The 12,536-nt window shown below is 36.0% G+C and overlaps 1 protein-coding gene across 4 annotated transcripts in view; it reads left to right on the top strand.

Annotated features, from left to right (window-relative positions):
• The window catches only part of LOC140758874 (tyrosyl-DNA phosphodiesterase 1), an 18,979-nt gene extending 6,822 nt beyond the window's left edge, over window positions 1-12,157 (top strand). For 3 of the 4 annotated variants that reach the window (XM_073095256.1, XM_073095255.1, XM_073095257.1), the window contains 9 exons: window positions 1,461-1,550; window positions 5,949-6,083; window positions 6,320-6,469; window positions 7,822-7,925; window positions 9,738-9,791; window positions 9,912-10,002; window positions 11,536-11,613; window positions 11,721-11,874; window positions 11,972-12,157. In XM_073095256.1, the coding sequence (XP_072951357.1) occupies window positions 1,461-1,550; window positions 5,949-6,083; window positions 6,320-6,469; window positions 7,822-7,925; window positions 9,738-9,791; window positions 9,912-10,002; window positions 11,536-11,613; window positions 11,721-11,874; window positions 11,972-12,069 (954 nt within the window). In that variant the 3' untranslated portion in view covers window positions 12,070-12,157. Of the gene's footprint in view, window positions 1-1,460; window positions 1,551-5,948; window positions 6,084-6,319; window positions 6,470-7,821; window positions 7,930-9,737; window positions 9,792-9,911; window positions 10,003-11,535; window positions 11,614-11,720; window positions 11,875-11,971 lie in introns of those variants that run through there. The other variant, XR_012104168.1, reaches the window with a different exon arrangement.
• Window positions 12,158-12,536: the final 379 nt, after the last annotated feature.

Here is a 12,536-nt window from a genome sequence, read left to right as displayed (position 1 = left end):
TCTTTGATCCCCAAATCATGTCCCCTCTCTCCCTATACTATGTTGGGTATCCGGTGATGCTTGTCAACATGGGATGTACCAATCAATGTGTGTAGTGTTGGCAGCACATAAATCCATGTTCCATATATTACTTATTTTTTTCTTGATCTAACCTTTACTTATTTTTTTTTCGTCGGATATCTTTAAGTTCCTTTAAAGCATTCTGCTTTCTTTAGATTTTGGCTATAACTATAATGTCAAGTGGTATATTGGGATCTATAAATTAGCTTATTGAGGATTTTGCAGTTATGCTTAGTACGATATAACTTGTTGATTAATTTGGCACACGAGTCCAAGGATTATTATGCCACTAGTGCGGCCCATGTTGACCAGTTGTCTGCATGGCAAGAGACATGCTGCAATAGTGTAGATTGTTACTTATTTCTCACGTGGATCTTAAGATGATTCAAATGATGCAACTAGGGGATCATATGTTTCCTCATGAGACAACCGAGGTCGCAAATCGTCTTAGAAACTTGATTTTTGCAGCAATATGGACAAACCAATTATCTATGAATTTATCACGATAGCATCTAATGGTGTTAGATCGGCATTGGCAAAAACTGAGTTTTGCAACAGGCCTTGAATTTTCATTTGACAAATATTTGATGTACTTGTAATTGATGAACTTTATAATGCTACCTATGATTTTAATGTAATATTTTTGTCCAGCAAGGGTAGTCTGATTTGGTAAGAATGTTATCTGTCACTGTTAGCAGAATATTCTATTTCCAGCTTTTGGGAGGATTGAATGAAGATTCTAAGTTGATGTTAATGTAGGAAAAGATTACTATTAAGTGATTTGGAGGTAAGTTGGTGGATACCTTCTGATTTGCCGATTTGGAGTTACTTGGGTCTGTTAAGATAGGCTAGGCTCAAAAGATGGCTTTTGTCGTCCATGGTCAACTAACTTTGACCTGGATTTCCACCTCAAAGCCCAAGTGTCTCTCTTCATTTTGTTGAGACTTGAGAATGAGACATTCTTGTTTACTGCTTGATCTCATAGGTAATGAAGTTCATAGCCTAACACTAATTTATTGACCGTCTCCTATGTCATGGTCCATGAACTCCTGAAATAGATCCATATCGATTCATGGTTTGTGTGAGCTAGTAGGAGAAACCTATTACTCTGAAATGCTTTACCCTAGGTAGTGATAATTCTGCTCTTTCAAGTGTCCGCTTTGTGCTAGGAACTTATTTGCATCCAGTATTTTAGTAGCAGAGTGCTTATTTAGGCCATTTTGATGATTACTATATGCTAAGTACCAATTTTTATCTGCAAGTTTGCCTACTTGAATTTCTTTATTGCTTCTGTCATTTACTTCTCTGAAGAACAAATATCTTATTTTAACTTCTGAAATTTAGTTTCTTAAGAAAAAAATAATGCTAGTAGACTGATTTGTTTGTCAGTGAATATGCAGTGGCCTGAATTCTCTGTGAAAATTCCTCCTGTTGGGAATGTCTCAATCAATGCTGCCTTCTTTAAGAAGTTTGATTATAGCAGTGCAATGGTATCCTCCAATCTGTTTTCTATTCCAATAATATTAAATAAATCTCATCACTGTGAATATGTGTACATCTGCATTTTTTTTACTCAAGGTCTCAAGATTCAGAAATTACTATTAATTAGATATATGCAACTTCTGGAACCATTTATGGTTATGCTTAATACTCATATTAGTCTTGCTGTCATATATTTCCTTTTCTACTTGCATTTATTCTTCTTAATTTCTTTTAGAATGCAATTATCCTCATTTCTATATTTGGTCCAAAGGAAGGATATGTTTGTTTCATACTAGCCTACTGTGTTAGACTCATAAGAGTTACTTGATATCATTTTGATTGGGACTCTTGGAAACTAATTTCTTTGTAATGACATCAAAGTTGTTTACTTGTTTTTAACTCCTTACGATGTTGTTTAGCGTCCCTGTTACTAGTAATAAGATAGGTTTATTTCTTAGTAAAGATGTATATGTACATCATACAAGGTATATTGTCCCCTAGGCATAGTATAAGGCTACATGAATATTAACACCCTTCCTCAAACTCAAGGTGGATTAAACACAGAGAGTGCCAATAAAATACTTAAGACGAGGAGTTGAATGCGATTTGGTGAATAGATCAATAATTTGCTCAATAGAAGAGATATGAGGAAGATTGATAGTGCCAGCTAAAAACTGATATTGGCGATGTGCTTGGTTCATTCATGAAATATATGATTAGTTACAATCTGTATAATGCTCATGTTATTACAATAAAGAGCAGTAGGCATAGGGTTTAACACACTCATGTCATTCAATAGATGTCTAAAATGAATGACCTCCTTAGTAGTTGTGGACATAGCCTTGTTCTATGCTTCAGTGCTAGAGAGTGAGACATCTTGTATTTTGTTATGCCAAGAGATAAGAGAATCTCCAAGAAACAAACAAAACCTAGTAGTGTTACAACAAGTTGTAGGATCTCCACCCTAATCAGCATTAGAGTAAGCTCGATGTACAAGAGATGGATTTACAGACATCAAAAGAGAGTGAGTAATAGTCCCCCGCACGTATCCGAGAACATGAAGAAGTGCTGCATAATGAACAGATCCAGGAGGTGCCACAAACTAACTGACTATGCTGATAGCATGTGAGATATTTGGTCTAGTGATACATAAGTATACAAACTGACTGACAATCTATCGTTATCTTGTTGGATCCGACAATGGTACACGATCTGTGGGATGGAGCTTCACATGAAGCTCAAGTAGTGTAATTCTCTTATCTAAGCTTCCTTCCTTCGCTCCCCCAATCGTGTGGGGTAGGAGCATCCAGTCAACAAGATTTTTGGCCTGACCAATCTCGATTGTCCTATCATCAGATATAGCAGCTCTACTGATCAAACCAGAAGTATGTTTTTGTTGAGATAGAAGTATAGCTCTCTCACCTTGAGCAATCTCAAGAACCATAAAATAACATAAAAGTCCCAAGTTTTTCATCTGAGAGTGTTGAGATAAGTGTTTCTGTAGAGACTTGATAGAAAAATCAAATCATCACCAGTAATTATTATGTTATCTATATATAATAAGAAAATAATCTTCCCATGCGGTAATGACTGTACAAACACATAGTGGTTATGAGCATTCTCAACATAACCAATCTCAATGATTGTGCTTGCTTAAGTCCATATATAGACTGCAAACTTTAGGCTTGGCAAGGTACCACGAGGAACCAATGTGCCAATTAGAGGGGCGAATTCCGAACAAAGAGCATACATAAACTGATAGAGTTGACCGTGTTTTCTGAAAGCCTCATAATCTGCAGAATAAGAAATATGAAGCTCTAATACCTGCAACTAATGCCATAGATCTTGCATTTGACTATACCTCTTCTATTGCGCCCTAAATCCCCGAGTTTTCATTTGGTTCATGAAATTCATCAAAGACCCATAAATCATAATAGATGGTTCATTCATTTCGTTGAGCAGTTTGGGCACTAAACAGAAGATGATATTCCCGAGATCTACTTTACTCAAAAAACATGATCGAAGGTGATACCAAAGATCAGTTGCAGTGGAAAAATGAATGAGATTTGGATGAAGGGCCTTGTCAATGGAGGCCATCAAGTATGCTCGAACACAATATCACGAGCCTTCCAAGTAGCATATTCTTTGGAGGTATCGGAGGGCACAAGACTGGATTTGTCAAGATGATCATAGAGATCACGACCATCAAGTGTACTCTTTGCCGTGCAGACCAATATGGCCAATCGTCGATAGTTACAAACATAAAGTCAGCGGAAGGTGAAAGATGATCACGCGTTGGATCATAATTAGCCATATTTTCAAGTTTTGGATAACAAATTCTACTATGATGTGACTTGATGCAGAAATTTCTTTGGCAATATGTTGACAGCAGCAAAAGAGAAGAAAGCAATAAAATTCAACAATTATTGCTCTGACTAGATCTAACTTGATGCAGCACCCAAAGCACGCAAAGCAGCAATCAACAATAAATTAATTGAAAGATTTTAATTGCTTGAAAAAAAACTTCTGTAGAGAAATCACAGAGATAGAGCCAAAGTAATGGCAAGAGGAGGCCTTCGTCTACGACAGTTGTAGAGGCAAAGGATCAGCTGCAGGCAAGGCTCAGACACCACAATCGCAGTGGTCAGCGATTCCTTCGTCCCAAATTGGCTCCTCCACCACCATGTCTGCGACAGGCTTGAGGAGATCAACGACGAGGTCGTTGTTCTGCTGACGATCGCAGTTGGTGACTCCTTCATCCACGATGATTGCAATGGGATCGAAGAAATCAGCAATGGACTTAAGGAGATCGACGACGAGGTTGTTGTTGTACCGACGAAGTCCTCATCGATGACTGCGAGAAATTGAAATGATGCTGGAGACAAGACCCACTAAACACAAAGGCAATATCGTCTCTGAGCAATGACAACTTCTCTGCCAGTGATGATTTCTTCACTGGCAACAAGGATTCCCCTGTTTTTAACAAAACCCTAGTTGGGCTCTGATACCATGTTACGAGTAATAAGATAGGTCTATTTTTCAGTAAAACATACAAGGGTATATTGTCCCCTAGGCATAGTATAAGGATACATGAATATTAACAGTCCCAATTAGCTTAAAGAATCCCAATCGGACCCTCTCACAGTAGAAGACCAGAAAACTACCGGAGCAAATGGGTATCTTTATCTGTTAGAAATTGCCTGTGACCTTATACCAGGTCTATGCTAAAGTTTAACTTGATTGATGAGTTGCTAGTTCGTTTTGAAGGGTATCTGTTGGTGATATTGTTGCACTATTTAGAGTTGGAGTTCGCTGGATTAATATCAGATGTTTCTGTTTTGTGAATTTGCTTCTTATTGGATGCTTATTTGGATGACTTGAATAATATATTGGTGATTTATGATTAATGATAGTTGATTATCTTGCAATAATATTCTTATTTCTTAGAGCCTTGGTCTATGAAGACCTTTGTATATCTGTATAAGATTTTAATTCTTCAATGCTATGGTTTTTATGTCAGTATGCCAACCAGTTTTTGTGGAGTTAGCTGAGTATGGACTCTGTTACTTATTTTATTACCCCTGTTTGATTTTAATCATTCATATGATCTTCCCTTTGTTTTCATGTTACAACTTAGCATTTTAGCAACTGTAGAAAACTTACACCTTGCCTCCTCACATAGTATATCTTTGCAGATTTGTTAATTGCTAGTGCAATTAGACTAGGTTTGGAGTCAAACCTTCCATCAGAGAAGTGCAAGGCTTTATGCTGTTGCAAATGGTCCGTGTGCTAGATAATAATTCTACATATTTCGTCAGTGCATCACTGATGCAATATTCTGCTTGCCCGATTCTCAAAATCGGGATATTTTACATGTAGATCATTCTGTAATATTCCAGTGGTTGCCGTGTGACTATTCCCAAGCACCCAGAAATGGAACCGAGACCCTTGCTTTCTCTCATTCATTCTCTCATGTAATCCAATTGACCAGTCATCCCTTTACTGTTGGACTCCATTCTTTGTCTGTAAATTTTTTTAAAAAAAAAAACCTGAGATGGAATTCCAGATTGAACAGATGACCGGCCTACAATAAGACGGGGTTTACCGGATGATTCTTGGTCTCAATCAAGCGACTAATGGTCTCTCATGCCCTATTCTTTAGGAGCTCGAACCAGCTTATCTTCTCCTGTTGTCCTTGTTATACTCAGTTCACAATTGCTGTTTGCTTACAGATAACATACGGTAACCTGCATCTAGGGTAACACACTTGTCTGTGGCAGTTTATGTATTATCTGAGAGTTTTCTGACACATATACATTTGTTCTTGTTGTTATTGATATTGCTGCTTATTTTTCAAATTGGTCTTGCTTGTATGACTTATAGCTGCTAACATTTTTCATTACCAGGTCAGGTTAATTGCATCTGTTCCTGGGTATCATATGGGTACCAATCTTAAGAAGTGGGGCCATATGAAATTAAGAAGTGTTCTGGAAGAGTGTAAATTTGATAAAGAATTTTGTAAATCTCCCCTTGTTTACCAGGTATAAGCCTTGTGGCTTTTTTTTTCTTCAATTATGAAGGATATCTCTTCAAGGATGCACAATTCCATGCACAATCATGTTACCTTTTGGACCTCTTTTTTGCTATAAACTAATTATATTTTAATCCTTAAAGACACATGCAGATTTACTTCTTTAGATTCTGTTATGGAATCTCTTACATAACTTGTCAATAGCAACTGCAACTGAGTATATAACATGCATTTTCTTGTTTGCAGTTTTCTTCCTTAGGTTCATTGGACGAAAAGTGGCTAAATGAGCTTGCATCATCAATGTCTTCAGGTACTTCAGATGATGGATCACCTTTGGGAATAGGGAAGCCCCTTATTATCTGGCCTACTGTCGAAGACGTTAGATCCTCTCTAGAGGTAACAAAACTAAACTGCATAGAAATCTTTCTAGTTGTAGGAGTTCTTCATCAATTATTGCTATTCCAGATGATATTTCTGTTACATATATTTTGAGACTGTTGAGTACCAAGGCTGATAAGTGAGAAACATGATTTGAGTTGAATCAACTAACAATTCTTGTCAGAAATGAAGTCTCTCTTTGATTCTTTGAGTGACGACAAGGTAACATTGTTAGTATGGTGCAATTTTTTTTTTTCACCCGAAAGGACTAAGGAAGGCTCTCATCCTAGGTTTCCAATATGAGTAATTTGAACCATCAAGAGGTCTAACGGTTGATTGACCCTCTCTAGGTAAATCCATATCAAATAGATCTCTCTTTAATAAGAGGAACCCACTCTGATATCAAATAAAATTTTGGGGGAGTTAGGAATCCAAATTCAATTGGATGAAGATATGGAAAGAGAAAACTGAGCCTGAGTATGGAACACGCCGAAAACTGAGACACGATTTTTTTAAAGTGGAAAAATCTCTCTCACTGAAGAGAGAAAAAAATCATAGATCCGATCACACACGGTCCAATCTATTTCACTAAAATGGTAGAAGCAAGATTCAATTTTAATGTCTGATTCTTCCCATCCTTGGTCTTTTCTCCCTTCCCTTTTCGCACCATTAATAACATGACAGTATTTTTAACTTCATGTTGTCCTTCTGTGATCCGAAAACAAACTTCTGGGATGTAAGTTGCAAGAGTGATGAGAAGAGGGACTTGGTAAGGCTAATGGAGACACGAAGAGGATAATTCTGGTTGATGAGAAGCATTAAGATAGTATAGATCAATAATTCCTAGAAGTGTGTGATTCAACTGAATTTAGATGATAAACAATTCTTTTTGGGGCATATTTCTTCCCTCAATATTAGATGTGGACCATGTGGTGTATACATATGTTTGACCCCGACGATTCAAGAAGTTTGGGGACTTCCCAGCATACTATTTGTACCTCTATTCTGTCTCTCTAAGTCACTTATATATGTATGTAGCATGTCTTGTCTATGTTATAACTGTGTACAGCCAAATAAATCTATTCTTTATGTTGAAGCATTCATTATAAATTTATACTTCACAATTGCTCGATCATAGAAATGGTAAATTAAAATCTCTGACATGATTGAGAAACTATAACTGTCTCAAAATTGCAAATCTACTGTTTTCCAAGTATTGCCCAGTAATCTCTCGTGGCATTTATCTGCTTTCACTTTCCCCTAAATTATTAAAGTGACATATAACTATATATATATATATTGACTTCATCACAAGATTCTTTTACCATTGACATCAATTTATATTCTTTAACATTTTTGCTGTATTTTAGGGCTATGCAGCTGGTAATGCCATTCCAAGCCCTCAAAAGAATGTAGAAAAAGAGTTCCTAAAGAAGTACTGGGCAAGATGGAAAGCAGACCATGTAGGCCGCTGGTATGTATGTACTCTAATGACATGATGAATATGTTGGAGATATGATACATGCATCCACGCTTGGAATATTTTGTCCATATAAAACCACTGTCTGTTACTTGGCATCAAGTAATATTTTTTCCACAACTCCTGTTGTCCAATTTTTTGTACCTTAATTTAGAGCTAATCAGAAATTTTGCTAAAATTTTGCAAATTGTCATCATATCTCCTTTGATGGGCCTGCAAGAGTCAACCAATAAAGATACACTAATCGGATCAAGTTTCATACCCTATCACAAAATCCAATTCCTCATAAGAGGGAAGGTGGGTATTCTTTTTGATTAAGCAACTTGTAACTTAGAAGCATAGGGGAAAAATACTATAAATGTTCTTGATTGAATATCCAAAGGTAGGCTAGAAGTTTAATCCAGTCGCTGATGAAGGGGAAACAAATCAAACAGCCACTTCCTTAGGCAACAAGGAGTTGAGTATGGTGGTTAGGCATACAAAAAAGCAAGGTGATGCGTTTTTAATATCACTGACATGACATAATGATGTGTGTATTAGTGCAAGAGGCACTGACATTTGATGATCCTCTTATAGGGATCTAATTTTGATTGAGAGTTCGTGCCATTTAATTTATTATGTGACATTTATAGTTATTTTTATAATTTTCATTGGTCTATGGTGTCTTTTGCTTATTCTCATTGTAGGTCTACATATAGATCTATCCTGCGTTTTTTTGGTTAATGAAGATTTTTTATTTGCTTTCCTTTTGTGGAAATTGGCGTGAAACAATTTTTTATTGCATTCTTCTCCTTTTCTCCATCACATCGTTTTACATCATATTTGCCCAATTTATGGACACTCCGCCTCCTGGATTTCACGTCACGTTGCATTTACTCTTCACTTGATCGATTGCTCCACGAACACTGAAACTCTACAAAGCTCGACACACGACGAGCACGTCACGTTTTGAATCACACGAGGAGACCACTGTCAATAAGGGACAAGAAGAATTCGTCACCACTCTAGAATTGCCACGTTTTGAATCACACAAGCATGTCACGTTTTCATTTTATTTCACTTCATTAGCATACATAACTTGTTTGAACATAAGATGCAATTTTGTGGAACATCCAGATGTACTTCATAAGTGCTATAAGATACTAATGGAGTAATCCTATGAGATTTCAGGAGATATTTCCACTTAATTTTGTAATGATAAGTTGATGACATCACAGGTCTTCTTGATTATATGCCTCTCTTACATATTATTAGAGTCATTATGTTATTTATCTATTTGGATACATAGTGGTTTTGTCTAAAGAGGGCCATGGCCCCCTCTTTCACAAGACAACATTTTTCACCAAAATTCTCTTCTCCCTCAACCCAATCTAGGGTTAAGGCTAATATCGTTTCACATGTATCTTTGAAGATTTATGTATATCTAGAGGAACCTTTATCTCAGTTGTACATCCCTTTGTAGAGCTTAAGTCACATCAATTATATTTGAAGAGATATCCTGGATTGAAGATTGAGAGATAGCATCTTGAAACTTTTGAAGAAAATAAAAGACAAGTTATCATCGAGGGGGTTACTATTTTGCATTACTTTCTCGTTGGGTGCATTATAAAGCTTATTTAACTTTTCTTTTTTATTGTAAATTATTTCTGTGATGCTCAGTGTACATGATTAGTTAGCCAATTTTTGTTTAAATCTCTTTTATATTTTCGATGATTTATTGTTGTCTTCATCATTTCTAGTTGGTAATTATTAATGTTCTTAGTAATTCTTTTTTGGAACTAATATCCTGTTCTTTTTATGTCGCAGTCATGCAATGCCTCATATAAAAACATATACACGCCATAGTGGTCAGGATATTGCGTAAGGCTTTACTTGGGTTATATTTGTCAGTTATCTCAGAACTGAAATGTCCTTTTTGAAGTTTTTGTTCTTCTTCTAGATACTTCCTCATTTTTTGAGATACTTCGTTCTTCATTCCAGATGGTTTCTGCTGACTTCAGCAAACTTGAGCAAAGCTGCTTGGGGTGCACTGCAGAAGAACAATACACAACTCATGATACGTTCTTATGAGGTAAATGTTTTAGCTATTATGTTAGTATCTTTCTTGTAGTAAATCTCTAACATCTGTTAATACTTGTACTAGCTTTGTCATAGCAGTGTATTAGCTTCAGGTTGAACTTATTAAAGTTAGCAAGAGCCACATTATTTTCTGCTTTGAAGTATTACATATAAGTAAACATGCTGAAAAGTAGCAGTAACACATGATTTTGAATAGTATTTAGTATTGTTCTTTAATGGGGAAAATATGTATTACCCCACTTTGGTTTGGTCAAAATTCAGAGCGACTTTTTAAACTTCCGTTTGTTGATCTATTGCAATAGTTACTTTCCAGTCCAGCCAACATTATCAAGTTTTGACTTTTTTTTTTACTCTCATCTTCTCTCGGGTTTTGGATGTTTGCAATCCCAAAATTTAGAAATGAGAGAGCTTCGTAAGAATTTGCTTAACACAAATAGATCCATTTTCCTAAGTGGTTATTATAACTAAGAGGAGCATTTTTGGTTTTTTTCGATTAAAAGTAATATTAATTATTTGATTTGATTTAATTGTTGTTAGCATTTCCTTTTAACTGTTGTTAGGTCTCATGCTTCAAGACACCTAATCTTTGCATGAAGTTAATGTGTAGAATATCATTTGCAATGTGATTTTTTTCTTGATTGTTCAAATTCTCTTTTGCTTTCTGTTTTTAAGAATTTTGAGATAACTCATTTGGTATTGGAACCAAAATGTGAAATGACTGACATTGTAACAGTAGAAACCTTCCTGAGAAACTGATTCTTCAAATCTCCTGTAGGATTTAAAATGTGATCACAACAACTGTGCAAAAGTTTTCACTTGCTTATTCTGTTCAAAACAGTAGAAAAGAAAAGGTTGCTTTGAACTTTCTGTTTCCATGGGTAAAAATTTTCACCCTGATTTTCATATTCCAAGGTTCCTGTCATACCAAATGGACCCTCATGGAGTTTCATCTGCCTACCTAGTGCTAGTGCAACTAGCCTTACCGAAGATTAGAATGTCTATCTACTTAGTAATTTAACTTAACCAACCTCAATGTGACAAATCCAGTTAGTTGATTGGAGTGAATTTGAGAACTGCATTAACTTGTTTTCATTGCTAGAGCCTAGGACTTCCCTGTGCTGTTTACACTACTGGCCTTAGTTACCTCATGCTTACAGTTCTAAGAGAACCGCTTGACCACAGATAAATTTTGTTCCTCTCCAGTAACGAGGCTTTTGTGCACTTGTATAGAAGGGCATATAACTATATATCTAAAATGAATTATTTGCACTGGTGATGTTTATTTCAACTACTAAATCCTATGATGTGCATTATACCAGAAAGATGAATTGTATGGATGTACCTAATTCTCTAGAATAGGTTAAACCTCACACATCTCTATTTTGAGGGCATGGATGATGATAGTGTACTACTTAATGGAAGCTGCTTTTGCTGGCAAAATTTTCACAGTAGACACTAGTCTTCAGTACTCATTGTTATCATCTATTATTTGTCCCTAACTTCTTATCCTTTTCCATTTCTCCAGTTGGGAGTACTATTCTTGCCTTCTGTCATTTGCCATGGACCAGTATTCTCATGCACAGCGAATGATAATTTGAAAACGGTCCGCTACAATCTTTCTACTTCACATCCTTGTCCATTAATTATGGACCTCTCATGACCCTGTGTGTTTAAATTTCCGTTGGAAATTCTATTTTCTTTTCTTCGTAGGTTGATCGCAAGTCATCCACACCAATCGACGGTCGTCTCAAGGCGAAGTTGGTCACTCTTTGCTGGAATGGAAGCAAAGGAACAGATTCATCTTCAGAAGTAATCCAATTGCCCATACCATACCAACTTCCTCCGCAACCATACGCCTCCGAAGGTCATTCCTTCTAAACTCAAGATAGAAATCAAATGTATCTTGCTTTATATTTCCAATAAATTTGATTGCGGAGAGCTTTTCCTTTTGTTCCTATCAGACATTCCGTGGTCGTGGGACCGGAGATATACGAAGAAGGATGTATATGGTCAGGTTTGGCCGCGGCATGTACAGCTATATACAAGCCAAGAATCTTAGCCTTGTTCCATGATGCAATCCACTTCACTACTGTATCCTTTAGGTTAAGAGGATAAAATTTCTAATGATAATTCTTAGCTGGTTTTCTACTTCTTAGTTTTGAAATTCACATATGATCTTACCTAATGTGCACCTTAAGTGCAACACATACATATATACCCCCTTTTTTTTTGCACTCTCTTAAATGGATAAATGGTGAGAACTTGACAGCCTACTCTTTAATCTTAATGCTCCTGGATTAGAATCACTAACTACTACTGCAGTCATGCAAATAATGAAGATTTAGGATTTGAAGAGCAAAATTACTCAAAAGTGGGTCCAATATACAGCTTTGTTATAATCTTTGTCCAAAGTTCTAACACTACTATATATAGAAGGTAAGAATATTTTAGTAAATTAAAATATTATTTTTATTTTTATTCATATGATTATGATAATTTATGCTTACATACTTGAGATATTTTTAA

This window comes from Typha angustifolia, chromosome 4 (genome assembly GCF_048772165.1).
Source record: "Typha angustifolia cultivar Huaian chromosome 4, ASM4877216v1, whole genome shotgun sequence".
Classification (NCBI taxonomy): Eukaryota; Viridiplantae; Streptophyta; class Magnoliopsida; order Poales; family Typhaceae; genus Typha; species Typha angustifolia.
This window is presented reverse-complemented; position numbering and strand designations above follow the sequence as displayed.